General features: G+C 36.0%; 1 protein-coding gene across 7 annotated transcripts in view; it reads right to left on the bottom strand.

Annotated features, from left to right (window-relative positions):
* LOC145248180 (guanylate kinase-like) overlaps positions 1-17,175 on the bottom strand; it is a 90,229-nt gene that overhangs the window by 48,433 nt on the left and 24,621 nt on the right. Inside the window, exon 1 of one of the 7 annotated variants that reach the window (XM_080110030.1) lies at positions 15,505-15,637. The exons of 1 other annotated variant lie outside the window; for it this stretch is intronic. Coding sequence is in view for 3 of the 6 variants with exons in the window: in XM_080110027.1 (XP_079966153.1) it covers positions 8,710-8,803 (94 nt within the window). In the remaining 3 variants the exon portion in view is untranslated. Of the gene's footprint in view, positions 1-440; positions 603-6,242; positions 6,321-8,709; positions 9,106-13,289; positions 13,312-15,504; positions 15,638-17,175 lie in introns of those variants that run through there. 5 more of the 7 variants (XM_080110028.1, XM_080110032.1, XM_080110027.1 and 2 more) reach the window with 5 other exon arrangements.

Below are 17,175 nucleotides of genomic sequence, written 5' to 3'. Positions count from 1 at the left end.
GTAGGAAGGGAATTCCAAAGTTTGTCTGTTCTAAGGAAGAAGCTAGTAGAGTAGAAAACTTTTTGACATTTAGGGACGTCAACAGTGAAGGGGTGTGATTTTGTTGCTAAACAGGTTTGTCGGAAATATGCATGTCAAGGGAGCACAAGTGCAATGAGTTCAATGATGCGCTTTTTTCTTCCCTGCAACTGCTCTCCCACAGGAGAGACATTGAGAGCCTGTCTTTGTTTTATCATTACTACCATGGCAGGTGCTCGTCTGAGCTCGAATCTCTGGTCCCCCCTCACCAATCTTTCACGATAAACACCCACCTAGCTGAAACCACTGTCAAATTTTCCCCACTCCTTATCTGTGGTAAAATCAAAACAGATTCCATGAACAAAGCTTCTTTCTTAAAAGTGCACGCCTGTGGAACACTGTTCCGATTGCCTGTTTCCTACCTGACTACAATCTGGATGTCTTCAAGTCCAATAGTCCAATGTAAATAAATTCCTGATGAACCACCTCCTTAAGTAAGACACTTTATCAAATCTCCAATACTAACATACTGTACACGCAATAACCCTTATTCCCGAGTGGCTTCTGGGCCTTGATAAGTGGTGACTACCTTGTAAAAAAAAAACAAAAAAACATTCCATTAAAATACTTGTAAAACAGGAACAGGGATGCAACGTTGCGGAGATGGAATAGTAGTGGAAGCCACATAAGTTTAAATGTAATGTGAACAGACATCTTGTTCATCTCACACAGTTCCCTGTAGACATGGCTACAAATAGTTAGCCCAGTGGCAATATGCCTGGTTTGAGGTGAACAAGAGAGTTTATAAAAAAAAAAAAAAAAAAAAAAAAAAGCATACACTTGCCTTTTGTCAGTGTGATTATGCATGTGACTGTGTGCAAGTTCCGTAGATTACGTAGACACTGTGTATATGATTGTTTAGTCAGCATGAGAGTATATGCATGAACTTGTAAGTTAGTTCAACAGACAGTATGTGTATATGCTATCTCATACATTCCAACCAAGAGATCTTTTTCAGTGAATGTGCATGGGGGCAGAGGGGGGTATAAGTTAAGAGAAGCCTTTGCTCCCACCCCCCATCTTCCGGCAAGTGAAGCGGTGCATAGGTATCCTCACTGTCTGCTTTCGGCTGACTGTATCTTGCCTGTGGGTTTGTTGAAATCCTGATTCACATAGCTCCGCTGTCATCGGATATCAGGAAGGAATTCTGATATTGAGTGTGAATAAATGATTTGGCCTGCAGACATTTATAGACAGATCATGTGACCACTAGTTTCACAATCTTGTCAATTTCTTGTCGGAAGCTTCTGCTTATATGAAAAATGTGAACGTTTTTTTTTTGTTTTTTTTTATATATATATATATATATATATATATAGATATATAGATATTTGATTACTGATTGGGGTGATATACGTCATTTGTCTCGTTTTGACCAGTTGTCCATTTTGATTTCTGCAAGAGAGGCGCAGTAAAATGGTTCCTGATATTTTGATTACACTGTTAGTAGCCGTATGCATGAGCATAGCTACTGGGATCATGTCAGATTCACGTAACCTAAGCTGCAGACCAGTAAGGTAACTTTGACAGCTGGTGTTGACCATGGCTGGCATACTAATGGCCAAAAAATGTGCCAATAAGTCAACGCCCAGAGCCAAGTAATTTCCAGGAAGAGCCTCTACCATTAGATTTATGAATGGTCGAGGTTTGGAGTTCTGCTTGATGCAAGTGTTGAAAAGACTTTCACGTCAATCTCATCGATTAAACTTAACTTTCAGATTAAAAAAAAAATATTTTTTTAATATTCTTTATGACTTATCGGGGATCAGTTTTCAATTATAACATTCTACTACACATACTTTGTGATCATCACCAAGAAAAATATTGACTCTTACGTGACCGGTGATTATTCCCATCTAAAAAAAGGGGTTAGGAAAGGAACTTTCTTAAACCCCCCCTTTCATCCCCCCTCTCATCTTATTTCATAGCATTGTCTTGCTTGAAAGAATCCCAACTATAAAAACACTGGCCACTCCAAGAATGGACCCTTTACAAAATTTTATGGAAAATGTGTTACAATATGCACAGGCAAAACATTTTGTTGCAAGCAACAAGTTGAGTTCTTGTGAACATGCCATGTTTATACATGATCTCCTCTATCTTATTAGGAACTTAAAAACTTGTCTGCCCCAAATATAAATGTCATATTGGTAACACTATTTTAGCATCGGAAAAAAAAATTTATGACTAATTATTCAAAATAACGTATTTAAACAAAATTGAAACTAAACAGAAATATTTGTATCAAATGTTGTAAGAAATTATTTCTCGCATCCCCAATTTCTTTCCGGCAGAAACAAAAGAATCCACAAATACAAAAGCAATACCTTTCAAACTCAAAATTTATTCACAAGTAACAGCAATAAAAGTTTATTTGGTTCTGGTATTGTCCCGTTTTGCTTCCATATGCCTGGAACCATTAGTATGAATTCCTATTGTTGGAATGTTAGTTCGTTGTTCCTTGGAAGGATCCATGAATGTTCATGGTAAACTCAGCGGGAATGTGAGCCACTTAGAACTCAAGATGAATTGAGATAAGATCCAATATTTGGTAAATATACATGAAGAACAGTTCTTTAATGTCATCCTTAATTTCGATAGATTCAGCAGGATAAGTTGTCTCTGCTTGTAGAGACGTGGTCCCTCGTTCACCAACTGTTTGGTGTTCATGAAGGAATTGTCTTAGCTCCCTCCAGTGGGAGCTGCTGGGTTTTGAGTCTATTCCAATGCAGAGTTCTGTATAGACTGAAAAGAAAGCATGATACAAAAGCGCGCCAAGTGAATCACCTGACACATTCAAATTTAAACCAAGGACAGCCAACCACTAAAACGTGTGGGTGTCTAAACAAAAAGAAAGATGGCAACTGTATATGGAATTTCTCACAATGCTAAAAGTTAGACCCATTGAATTGTCAGATGGTTTTACTCATAAAACATGTTTTTTTTTATACAATTAAACTTTGTATTCAATTTTTTGTTAAAATGAATATTTTTAGAAATCCCCCCCCCCCGACGCTAAAATAGGACATTACTGCGATATTCATTTACAGCATACTTGAAAACCCTGTAAAAGTCGTCACTGAATTGGAAAGAAAGCAAAAATTTACCCGAACCTTTTTAAATGGGGGGGGGGGGAGGAGGAGATCACCAGTCATGCGAGAGAGTCGTAATTTTGTTTCCGGTAATGGTTACAAAGTACAGGTTCAATTTAGTAGAATGCTATAGCTATAAACTTATCCCCAACGACAAAAAAAAAAGAAAAAAAAAAAAAAATTTCAAATTTTTTTTTTAAGTCTGAAAGTTAATTTTGTAATCGATGAAATTAACATGGAAAAAAAAAAAAGTGTAAATTGTGGAATTTAGAGGTGAGTGGGGGGGTCAATTTCCTAAACATCCGCCTTTTTTAAAAAATTATTTTTGGATTTATTTTTTTATTTATTTTTTGCGAACAAGATACCAGTTATTAAAATAATTACCGAAAGTAAGTAATGCTGTGTATCGTAATGGAGACAGCATTAATGTTAAAAACCTATTACTTTTTTTATGTTAGGTTGTGTGGCAGTGGCACACAACTTGTGTGCGTCAATAAAATATGCTGATTTTTTATTTTTATTATATATTTGTTTAATATCCTATCAAAAAAAATTATACATAATTGTAATATGCTACTCAATGTTTATAGTGCGTGCATTGTCATGGCAACGCGTTAAAAGCAGAAACGGGTTATCATCGCTGTTAATATAGACATTTTCATTTATATATTTATCTATTTAATTTAATCATCTTTTTTAATTCTCTATTTGTTGATTTATTATTTGGCTTATTTATTATTTTTCTTTAATTTTAGCATAATAGTGATTATTTCAATTGCAAACGGAAATGAGTGACGCTTTGACTATAATGGAGACAGCGTTTAATGTGAGGCAGGGCCAAAAATTGAAAAAAAAAAAAAAAAAAAAAAAAAAAGTTGTTTTTATTTAAAATGAATTCAAATCTATTAAAATCAATTATTCTTGAGATACATTTTGTTTCCAGAAAAATGTAAACCTGAATTTTATATGAAAAGCAGAATATAAATTTTTTTCTATTTTAATAGAATTTTAAATTTAAAAAAAAAAACACCACCATTTTTGTATTGATGGATAAACAAATATTTTTTAAAAAGGTTTTTTGAATCAATTTTTTTCTTGTCCAAGATTTAAAATGATTTGCTATAAGAATATGCAAAAAATATAACATAAGTGCTTGAATTTCAAATAATTACATCTTTTATCTCAATATATAGATTTCACGTACTGAAATTAAAGAATCCAAAATTTAACGTCACTGTAAAAGAAACTATGGTAGCCTTTACAAGACAAAATAAATTAATTTAGTCCTAATGTTTGTTTTAATGATTAAGGGTTTAATGGTTTACTTAAACGATACACATATAGTGAAGAAATGATGAATGTGAGAAGTGTGAAGGGCCAACATTGCCTTCACATTTTTGCCAAGTTTCAGGAAAATCTAATGGATGGAGCAAAAGTTATGGGGTAAAAAGTGTCATTTTTTGCAATTTTGGGGTATTTGTGATCTTTTTGAACTCCTGGGAACGCCGAATTCCAGCGAAAATGGACAAACTATGCAGTTTCACACCTTAAGACATGTATATTTGAATTCAGCACCATGGAAAACCACTATACAGACATAAATATCAAGTTTTTGAGTAATATGAAAAAAGAGCTCAAAAAAAGTCATGTTTTTTTAGCCCTAAAAGTCCCAGAGGGATGCAAACAAGAATTTTGCCAGGGTCACTCGTACTGAATTTATATTAAGAACAATGGCCAAGTTTCAGGAAAATCTAATGGATTGATCAAACGCTATGGAGCAAAAACTGCCATTTTGGGGCATTTTTTACCTCTTGAGCTCCTGGGAATGCCGAATCCCAGTGTAAATGGATAAGGGTGGTGCAGATCCAGGCCTTAACACATGTATATTTCAGTTGACCACCGTGAAAAATCACTATATAGTCAGACAAAGTTTTTGTTGAGAAATATGAAAAAAGAGGAACAAAAAGGAGCGTTTTCAGCACTGAAAGTCCCCGAGGACACGAACCAGAATTTTGCCAGGGTCATTCATACTAGATTTATATTAAGAACAATGGGTTCCACATTTTGGCCAAGTTTCAGAAAAATCTAAAGGATGGATCAAATGTTATGGGGCAAAGCGTATCATTTTTGATCTCTTGAATTTTTGAAAAAAAATTTTTTTTGACTTTCAGAATACACCCCAACCCCCCCATGTTATGAACGGCTTTCGGAATAGACACCCCCAACCTCCCCATGTTATGAACGGCTTTCGGAATACACCCCCCCATGTTATGAACGCAGAATAGACACCGCCAATCTCCCCATGTTAAGAACGACTTTCGGAATAGACACCCAATGTTGGAATGGTGAAAAAATATTTGCCCCAAATTCAACTGATATTTGTTGTCAGCATACCCACCCACAAATGCTATAAAATATTGAGAGAGGGGGACAGTATCAGTCGCAGAGAAGTAGATTTTTTTTTTATCGCACGCGCATACAAACATGGCGGCCAGTGAATTACAGTACATAATACAGGTCGTTATATCTTGAAAACTACTCATCTCTACAAAATTTAAATGAAATTTTCTTATTCAGCATATTCGAAAACCTGGAGGTGGGCCTAATGTAAAAAAAAAAAAAAAAAAAAAAAATACCAAGAGTTATGTTTATATTGCTTATTTTTTGGAAAAGACGTTCTGCTTATTTAAACCTGCTTACATACATATTGCTTGCATAGTAACATAACGGTGATTAGGGAAATTTGGCTCCTTTGGTATAGGGTTCGAGAGTATTTTACCAATCTTGTCTCGAGGAATATGCCGAATTGCCAATCCATATTTACATTATACAACAACAAATAGTGAATTATTGATCTGTTAGGCTTATCTGTTCTGTTCATTGTAAATACGTTCGTTCATTTTATGTTTTTGTGTCAGCCACGCTGGCTATTATAGTTGTCACGGCAGATTTCATTCGTGCCAAATTGTATGTGTATTAAAAACACGCATTACTATTTCAACATAATTTTTATCATAAAGGAAATACAATTGGGAAAATTACTCAAAAAATAACTTATTTTGCGTTACCTACCCATTTGTAACCTATCTGCGTTAAAAAAAAAATGTTAATTGGTCAAAGTGCTGCTGCTCCGTTACGCCAATTGAAGACGCCTTACAATTTTTCAATAAAATTTTTACAGGTTTTACAGTTTTCGAGTATGCTGGAAAGGGAAAATTAGCGCAAATAGTTTTGAGATATAAATGCCTGCATTTTGCCATGTAACTCACTGGCGACCATGTTTGAACGAGCGGCAAATCCTCAGTTTTTTTTTAGTTTTTTTTTTTTTTTCAGCGCAATTCAATTCCAAAAAAAGTTCTTAACATGGGGAGGTTGGCGAGGTTTCCGAAACGCATTTTATTTTCAACCTCTCGATGTTAAGAATGGCTTCCAGAATAAACAGGTTGGACAATGCACATTGACTGAATTAGTTTGCGTATACAGATTTTAAAAACATTGATTTTCGTTACTGACTAAACAAAGACGGCTACTTTGCTCAGGATCGATACTTATGTGAGAACTTTAATGGTCTACAACGGTTGTTAAATATTAACTTTTAACGCAAATAGGTCACAAATAAGGGCGCCTGTGCTTGTACAAAGAAAAGGGACAGATTAAACAAAGATAAATCATGATAAAAGTTTTTTTTTATTACATTGTTAGTTGAAAGTACAGATTAGTTACAAAAACATCCTTCCCATGTTAAGAACGGCTTTCTAAGTAATAACGATGTTATTTCAGCAGTCAGCACAGTACAATAAGTGCATCATAAGCACCAATTTAGTTAAATAAACAGTAAAAACAATACTTAATTGGTACTTGTACAGTTTAATCAAAACATTCAAAAATGAAAATATCGAAAAAGGGTTATATTGTACGTATCCGTTTTGGACTGAAGATCTCCGAAAAAAAAAATTCATTTAATTTGATCGCGTAGTTTTTATTTTACAGCAGAAAAACACGTTTTTATTAGAGCCCGTTGAAGTCAGCCATTACGAAATTTGTTGAACACGCCAAAGGGAGATAACTCCAGTTAAAGCGCCGACACTCCCTCCCCATCTTTATTACTAGTTTTTCTTCCTAAAAATCGAACGTTTTGTTCGGTATCAAATTGTTTCTTCGCTGTAAAATAAAAACTACTTGATGAAATTAAGTGAAATAGCAAAAAAATTAAACGAGATAAACTTTCGGGAAAAAAAAACTATGAAAAAAAAAAGTAAATAAAGAAAGTGAAAGAGAACATATATCCATAATTGTTTGATTGGAAATGTTTCGATTTAATTAATGAAAACGGGAAAATACCAAATTTAAAAAAAAATTTTCAAAATTAAAATAAAGAAATGGTGCTATGCAGTGATGCACTTTATTTACGGCGAAATTTAAAAGAAAAAAATTTCTTCATGTTAAATTCAAGTTTCACTATCTTTTTTTTTTAATTAAATTGTTAGGTGCAAGCACAGAATAGTTACAAAACATCCTCCCTTCCATGTTAAGAAGGGCTTTCAAAGTAATAACGTTATTTCAGCACGGAAACAAAGTGCATAAGTATCGTTAATTTATTGGTGCAAAAATAATGTGTTGACGTTCAACTTCAAGTCAAACATTTTTGCACCAACCTTAAAAAAAAAAAAAAAAAAATTGGAAGCAAAAGGTTTTCTAAAATAAACAATCGGTTATGCACTGCATATGCAGCCCCATGTTTCTGCAATTTTATTTTGAAAAAAAAAAAAAAAGAAAAAAATTGTACAAGCACCCACAGGAGTACGTAAACCAAAATTGATGTAACCGTTACCAGTTCATGTGATAGATGTTTGATAAAAAATTTTTTAATTAAATAAAATAAATTTAAAAACACTATGTAATAGGAAACTGAATAGTCTACATGAAATGTGGATAAAACAAGATGACCGATAGTTATCTCCCTTCTGGATTTATTTATATCGGACATCTTTATTTTCACGGTTGACTGACGTTTTCTCCATGTCCAACTTTTCTTCCTATTTTTCTTTGGTATTATTATACAAACACCGTGACAGCGTTAGGGTTAGGGTTAGGATTAGGGTTAGGGTTTAGGGTCAGGTTTAGGGTTAGGTTTAGGGTTAGGGTTAATTCGCTGTCACGGTGTTTGTATAGTTTTACCTTTTCTTTTTTTTAAGAAAAGAAATTTGTTTCTATAATCTTTATTACTTAACAATGGATTTTTTTTTAATATCCAAAATCTAGATTTTACTTATGTAAATTTTGTCATTTGTGAATTAGTTTTAGTTATATTTTTAAAACAAAAATGCATTTGTGACGAAGTTTAGATCACCACGCTTAAAAATTAATGAAACTAAACAAAAACACTTATTAACTATGCTTTATTATTATTATTATTATCATTGAATGATCTAGTTCGGTTTTGTGATCTTCACTTACAAGGAAAGGTCATTATTTTGCTAACGAGATGGCTACCATAAATTGATGGGAAATGGGGAAATCCTGACAATTCCGTACTCACCTCCACAAAGAGTAGACGACAGAATGAGTCGATGACAAGTTTGAACGTGAAGAGGAGAAAGTGGTAGACGTTTCAAAAGATTAAATACCCGCATGGTGTGATTCGGCCAATCAATCCGCCAACTCTCCTCGTCAAGTAGTTCGTCCTATTTAACAGTTATTCTCTAAGTAACACTTAAGACGATTCGCTGCAGGTAGGACACTTACGGCAGAAATATAACACGTGAGAACCACTCTAAAATAGGGTTGTACATTGTCGGAAATAACTGGCGCTTGTTCTGCGCGATGCAGACGGAGGGGGTGGAGACGGTAGTGCGCGTGAATTCTAACATAGCTGCCCGCTTTGCTCGCATGGACAAGTAAATAGGAGCTCGTGACTTTATTTCGCTACATAACTTCTAGGTCCCGTAGTTTGGGTTAAAAACTCTCAATCCTTCAGTTGCGAGAGTACGCGCAAGTCTTGTGCGCTGGTTTTTCAATTCTCACTTTCCGACCTTGTGTTACGTTTCTCGGGGGGTGGGGGGTAAAGGTAGACGATGTCGTTCTGTGAAATCAACACAGATGTCATCTTTGGTCGGAGTAAGAACACGAACATACCTTTCCGGTCGGTAAAGGTTTTACGAGCTTTGCAGCTTTCCGCGACACATTCGACATTTTTGTCGCGGTCATTGTGTCAGACGACAACCTGCCTTAGGTTGTGGTCAACCAAACATTCAGAAATTACACACAACGGTTGTCTTTTACACCTGGCAATTTCAACGAAAGTTGAAGTAAAAATAAAATAACCGTCACTGGGATTGACGGAAGAACTCGATAACAAAATTAAAAACATACACAGTAAGAGAGAGCATCTACAGCGTCGTGCCGTCAGATACTATAATATATATATATTTATATATTCCCTGCTGAGTGCTGCGAAACTGTTCCCTTTGGAGTATACGATCTGCTTGGATTAGATCTGTTGTCTACTCTCCGTGACAGTTGCATTTGTTGCCTATTGCATGGGGCAGGGGCACAACCACAAACACTTAAATAGCGTCCTGTCCTGTGCCTGTGCTGTGGCTGAACAGATCAAGCCTGCGGCGATATAAATTCACATTGAACCCACTACATAATCAGATCAGGCGTTTGCTCGGAGATGTATCGACGATTTCCTTTTGCATTGTGTTCTGCAGTCCTGAACGTGCTGCCTCAGAACTGTGTGAATAATGAACATGTATCGGCGATACATGTTCATTATTCACACAGTTCTGATGTATCGCTGTCACATTTTCGCAGTTCTGTATTGTCTAACTATTGCGATGTTCCCAAGTTTTATGCATTTCCTGATCAGCAAGGTAGCTTCTGTTTAGTTAACGGTTTTTATGACCATGGCTTAATGTTTGAGGAGGATAGGGGGGAGGGCACCGTGTCTTTTCAGTCTTTCGGACGGAACCACTTTCAAGTGGCGGGAAGGGGGGAGGTAAATTGGAGATGGCGAGCAAAAACAAATGATAAATCAGACAACTCGCAACAGCTACACTGTTGCCTTAAATAAAATAAGGAGGTGCAAGTGCAAGGTTCAACCTAATAAAAAAAATAAAAAGTAAAGAAAAAATCTTCATGATACGTACCCATCCATCACGGAACAAAAATCCCATATTCCAAAAATCAAATTGATCAAACAGTTTTGTTTTGTTTTTTGTTTTGTTTTTTAATAAGAAAATCAAATTTTATGATGAAGCGAGAACATTGTGTTTTGATCCGCCATATTTAAGAAATAAAGGGAGACAACTGAATTCGAACTATCAAGATCAAAATCAGCCTTGTAATGGCTACGATTTACTATTAAAATCGTTAAAAACCGTGTAAAAAAATTTATATATATATATATATATATATATATATATATATATATATATATATATATATATACAAAATTACTTGATCAATTTACGAGATTTTTTGGAATATGACATTTTCATTCCTTGCCTTGTGTTGTACATCATAAAGAGATTTTTCTAGGATTTTTTTTTTGGGGGGGGGGCAATTAAGTTTAATTCTGGACTTGCACCAATGAGGATCAAAATAAGAGAAACAATTCACAAAGAATAAAAACTCAATATAAAATGACCCCATATTCAAACCAAAATTAAAAAAAAAAATTTTTTTATTGCATTTTCATCCCAAACAAGGCACAGTGCCACTTTGATGTAGGGGGCTACTAACAGGGACATAAGTTGCAGGGATACTATGTAGGGAGTTGAGCAGCAAGATGTCTGTTCACATTACATTTGAGCTCCTGCACGTCAGTGAACCCGGAAGGGAATTCCAGAGTCTAGCAGTTCTTGGAAATAAACTATTAGAGCAGAAGGCTTTCTTACATCTAGGGATCTTTACTATGTAGGGGTGGGACTTTGCTGCTTGTCAGGTTTGACGGGGGTATTTACGTCAAGGAGGTATAAGGGCTTGTAGTTTGTCGGAGCATCTACTATTAAAATACTTGTAAAACAGGCAGAGGGATGCAACATTTCGTCGGTGGGACAGAGGTTGAAACTTAGATGACAGTTCCGGACCTCTCAGGTTGGCAACTCTCTTTTGAATCCTGTCCAGGAGTGAGAGACTAGTAGCAGATGCACCAGCTCAAATGTGACAACAATACTCCATACATGGGTGAATGGTGGCCTTATAGAGGTACAGGATACTTTTCTTTTTTTTTACATAGGCATCACCACTTATCAAGGCCAAGAGGCCACTCGAGGATAAGAGTTAAAGAGTGTACAGTAGAAATTGGACAATATAGTAATCGTTAATAATGGAAATTCGGTGAATTTGTTAACTTATATGCAACGGTTCATCAAAAACTTGTTTACGTTAGACTTGAAAGCAACTATATTGTAGTCAGCTGGAAAGCAGGAAAACGGAAGATAATTCCACAGGCATGCAGTTCTTAGTTCTTATCTTTTAGGCATAAGTAACTTTCTAGCATGGTAGAGAGAGCCCACCTTATTTTTACAAAAGGGGGACGTATTATAGATGGGGATCTTTAGCTTTTTCACTCAAAACATCAGATTCTACTTTGGAGGGGGCATTATGTGTAACCATCTTGGAAACTTGACAGTAAAAAATTTTTTTAAATATATTTGAAATTAGATCAGTTTAACTTATAAATTTAAAGCTCAATACTCGTCTGCTTTCCAGTTCAAATAATGGTTTAACGACATGTAAACGTTTCATGGTCATAATTAAATCTTAGATAAGGGAAGTTTTTAAGAAGGGGCTGTTGCCACCCGGACTTAGGGTTAAGGTATGCAGGGAGCAAGCTTTTCAGGTTATTTTTAAGAACTAGTGAAATTTTGCCATTGTTTAGAAAGTGTATTAACGATTTGTTTTTCAAATTTTTTTTTTTTTTATGTTTTATTTTCTTTTTGATAAAATAATTTTTTAAATGATGAAAAGTACTTTTTTTTTATTACTAACTTTTCAGCAGGAAAAAATCTTCCTCATCATGAAAAAAACAAAAAACAATACAATTTATCTCCCTTAATGCAAAAATTACTTCTGATTATATACCCATAAAACGTTATCTGGTTAGGAAATGGGCTCAGAAATGGGTGATCATTTTATATTAACTTTATATACGAAATCTGACTAAACTCAACACATCAGATCAGAGGATATGCTAAATGCACTATATTTGCTTAGCATAAAGATTATCCTAAAAATTGCATTGGTCTGGTCGTGTGGAATTTTCATACTCTTGGATGAACCGTTGCAGAAGCATGAACTGCCTTAAATTGCAAGAAGATTGGCCGTCCAAGGAAAACTAGGCAGCAAGTGATTGACAAAGATCGCAAAAATGGAATTTGAAAACTGATGGCCCACTGAACTGTGAGGTGGAGAGTGAGCTTGCATAATATTAGGAAATGTCTGACCCCTAAACAAGGGAACCATGATGTTAAATGAATAGAAGGATAATAACCAAAACAAGAACAAATTTGCTGGAATTAGCATTCCAAGTGACTTAATAAATTATGCTAAAAATCCTGTTCAAAATTTAGACTATAAATATTCCCTGGGAACACCGGGTTGGGACAACAAGTCTTTTTTTTTTGTTATTATCAAAAATTATCCAATATATAAAATTATTCTACCAGATTTTCAGATTTTGTCAATATTTGATTTTAACTAACCAATTTTTAATTTTTTTTTTTTTTTCTGTTGAAATGTTTTGTTTTTTTTAACAAAAAATGTACTTTGCTTCACTTTCCCACAAATAATACTTATTCCAGTTTGGAACATTTTTAACCTGGAGCAACTTATCACTTGGGCTAGGACAACGACATAATCTTTTCATTGTTTTGACTCAAGTGTGTATCCGTTGATATCTTATCTGCTTTTATATAGAGTGATGTGGTGCTCGGTTGATGAACTGTGTCAGATATATACTCGAGAGTCAAAACAATGATAGGAATATGCTGTTGTCATAGCCCTACTTATCACCTCTCACTTTCACAACGTCACCTGCTTAACTCATTAATATAAAAAAGAAATTCTATTTTTCTATTTCTATTTCAAGTATGCAATTATATTTGGCTTTACCATGCTAGTAGTAGCAGTAGTAGTATTGCTGCATAGATTTCTTAGTGCTTGTAAGTATCCATTGAGGGTCAGCAGTACCACAAGTTTTGAACAGTTGTCATAGTTACCGGTTTCATGCATGCATTTGTTAACGTGTGAATATCTGTTGACGAGTTGATATGGCTGTTATATTTTATGCGTCACTTTGCTTACAGACAAGTAAACAAAATATAAATGAATAAAAAAGATAAACCTTTGAAGAAAATTTAACAAAAAGAAAAAAAAAAATTTCTATAACCGAGTTGGGTGCTTTTTTTTTTTTATAGAACGATCATCTTATAGTCACGTGACCGAAAGATGTATTTAGGTAATTAATTCCTATTTCAGTCACGTAAATTTTTTCCAGTTGAAAACAAAACACGCACTCTAGCCAGATTATTTTGTCTTCTTTCTTCCCCATGATGAAGACATTCGTTTTATTTCACTTAAACAGCAGCAGCAGTCCATTTTTTTTTTTTTTTTTACATGGAAGTCAAGGCCCGGAGGCCACTCGAGGATAAGGGTTATTGCGTGTACAGTAATCAATGGGAAAATGGCAAAACTTTCAGTCCTCCAGTCTCATTCCCTACCGTTATTTTTTTTTTTTTACAAGGAAGTCACCACTTATCAAGGCCCTGAAGCCACTCGGGGATAAGGCTTATTGCATCTACAGAAATCAATGGGATAATATCGTAGTAATCGTTAGTAATGGAGATCTGATAAAGTGTCTTACTTAAGGGGACAGTTTATCAGGAACTTGTTTATGTTGGACTTGAAGACATCCAAGTTATAGTTAGATGGGAAACAGGCAAATAGAAGCGAGTTCCACAGGCGTGCACTTCTAAGAAAGAAGCTTTGTTCATGGAATCTACGTTTTGATTTAGGCACAGATAAAGAGTGGGGAAAATTAATGACAGTGGTTTCAGCTAGACGGATGTTTTTCGTGAAAGATTGGCAAGAGGGGACCAGAGATTGGAGCTCAGATGAGCACATCCCATGGAAATAACGATAAAACAATGACAGGCTCGCAACATCCCTTCTGTGGGAGAGAGGTTGCAGGGAAGAGAAAAGGGCATCTCCCACTAGGCTACGAAGTCTATTTTGTACTCTGTCAAGGCAGGATAGGCTATTTTAGCAGCTCCTGCCCAGATGTGGCAACAGTACTCCATCTTTTATTTCTCCTTCTTTTTCTCTAGCCAACAATAAAACCATATGCAAACAAAGCAGCAGCTAAAAACCTACAGAATCCTGCCAAGCAAAACCTGTTTTTCTTTTATGCTGCCACCTAGGATTCCCAACAGTGTCTAAATTTGCATGATTGTATTTTTGTATCTGAAGAGTTCCAGGTTCACGAGTCACTGCTTATCTACAGTAGGCACATGCCAACCATGGGCACTTTTTGCTATGTTTCCACTTTGTTACCACATATATTATAACTAGGGCTACCCGGCATTGCCTAGAGCAAAAGTGTAATATATTTCCAAAAGGTCGAACGATAAAATTGTCACCATAGAAAAGACAACATGATTCCATTTCCGTTTGATGAAAACCGGTTTTCTTTGTTTCTTGCAAACCATTTACTAGTTGGCCAGTTGTGTACAAATCCCAAAAGCGATAGGAGCCTTCTATCATGTCTGAAAGTGACACAATGTTCAACGAGTGAGATCGGGGATGTGCCACTGTACAACTCATGCTCTCTACTAATTCAAGTTATGACAGCAAGACCATTGCCAGCACACTCAAAATGTAAATCTGGATGGTTCAACGTTTGAGGGCCGCATTATGCCACCTCACATCTTCAAAGTTGGCTTGAAAGTCAACACTAGTGTACATGGATGTGCTGAATAGAGTGGTGATCCCCTGGTGTAATCAGGTGGCCGCCGGAAGACACTGGATTGAGATCCATTGTCGGGCAGTATCCAAGGCATCCCTCACATCCATATAGGAGCAAGCCTCACTTATGGGGACAGTCAGCGGCCACATCATCAGAAAAGATCCTAAAAACAATATTTACCGAGAATACAAAGAAGAATGCAATTTTATCTCTATCTCTACTCTTATCTTATATAAAAGGAAGTTTGTGTGTGTGTATGTGTGTGTACGTGTGTGTGACGATTCCGACAATAGCACAGTCCTTATATTGCATAATAAGCACCAATATTTTTTTTTAATTAAACAAATTCAAGTAAATACTAACGAGAAAAGAAAGATACTTATGAAACTCTGCGAATCTTGATCTCGTTTTTTATCTTGTCGATGGGCACAAATAAATACACTTTGTTTGAAAATCGATGACGTCATAAGACATGAATGGTAGGTGCAAAAAAAAAGCAGTGTGACATCATGAAAGTTGAATGGGAGTTATCAAAAGCTGTGGCCTAGTGTAATGCGTACCTTTGTTTGAAAACAGTAGCAGTAACTGCTGACTACTGTTGTTTGTTTGTTTGTTTGTTTGTTAGATGAATCAGACTTATGCATAGAGATGACAAAGATCACGCCTCAGGATTGTCGGGTCTGCATGAAGTCCACCTTATTAGTCGCAACTATTTGTTAACCTGCACGATTACAGGTTTTACCTCTGATACTGAAAACGACAATGTTCAGCCATCCAGCGCGGCTGCAGCCGAGATTGAACTCACTACACGAGTTTGTAGTGTAATTCAAATCTTGCCAGTAGCTGAATACTTGATGCTTCGCCAGGGCTATCAAGGGTATTTTTTATCATAGCGCCATCACTAGATGGGGTGCTTATCATGGCTTAAGAGAGTCCCATCTACCCTCGAGAGAAGGATAGATCGCGCCAGTTTCTCAATCTGGTATTTTACCTCGCGGTACATACAGCACTTTGCCTTCCCAAATTGTCACCCATCTGGTATTGGCCAGGCTCAACATTGCTTAACTTCAGTGATCTGGCGAGAACCGGTGTGTCGACGTGATTGTGCTGTATTCAGCAGTTGCATGCAAAGTCGGGGAAGGCTTGGTCCAGGACATACAAAGAAATGGCACAGAAACAATGCTGCCACTTTTATTTTATTGATTCGCAATTCAGCGCTTGGCATGTCTTTGCCTGTCACGTGCAGAGGCAATGACAAACAGAAGATGACAGATCCTGATAGATGCTGATTCCCCATCTAAAGTTTCACCAGGACCCTATTAGATGTGCAATAAATACGTATGTATCATACAAAACCGTTTGAAGCTACAAAAGCTTTACAGGAGGGCAAAGATTAGAGCTCAGTCGAGCATCTAGCATAGAAATAACAATAGAGTAAAGAAAGACTAGCATTACCTCTTCTGTGAGATTAGGGCTTCAGGTAATGGCATATAGAATGAGGAGAGGCACGTCAAGCAGTCAATAATATTCAAACTATCTTGTAATTAAAAAAAAAAAAAATGGATTCTTGTCAGTGTTCGTATGACATTCTAAATGCTGATCTGTTCAATTCAGTTCCCAGAACTCTACTCACTCAATTTTTAAAGTTTGACACGAATCGTTTAATCTTTTCATTTCTTGACAATTTCAATTTTCAAAAATCCCACTTTCGTCTTGGTCGCATCGACTTCATATTTCATGCCGGAATAGTTTGTAAAGTCTAGCAGTGTTCAAGAAGCTAGTAAAATCTAGCATTGTTCGAGAGGCTAGTAGTGTCTAGCGTTGTTCGCGAGACTAGTAGTGTCTAGCGTTGTTCGAGAGGTTAAATTTTTGCATGTTAGTATAATCGAGGAAGCAGGATACAAAGAGAGAATTCCAAAGTCTAGCAGTCAGAGTACAAGGCTCTTGGGCATCGTAGGACCTCTACAGCGAAGGAGCGGGATTACGATGAAGGAGTTGGCTCTGGGTTTCATGGGGTCATCACCCGACCTCTGC

The sequence above is a fragment of the Euprymna scolopes genome, chromosome 26 (genome assembly GCF_053919585.1).
Source record: "Euprymna scolopes isolate OS-2025 chromosome 26, ASM5391958v1, whole genome shotgun sequence".
NCBI lineage: Eukaryota > Metazoa > Mollusca > Cephalopoda > Sepiida > Sepiolidae > Euprymna > Euprymna scolopes.
The sequence above is the reverse complement of the archived record's forward strand: the minus strand, read 5'-3'. Positions and strand labels throughout refer to the sequence as shown.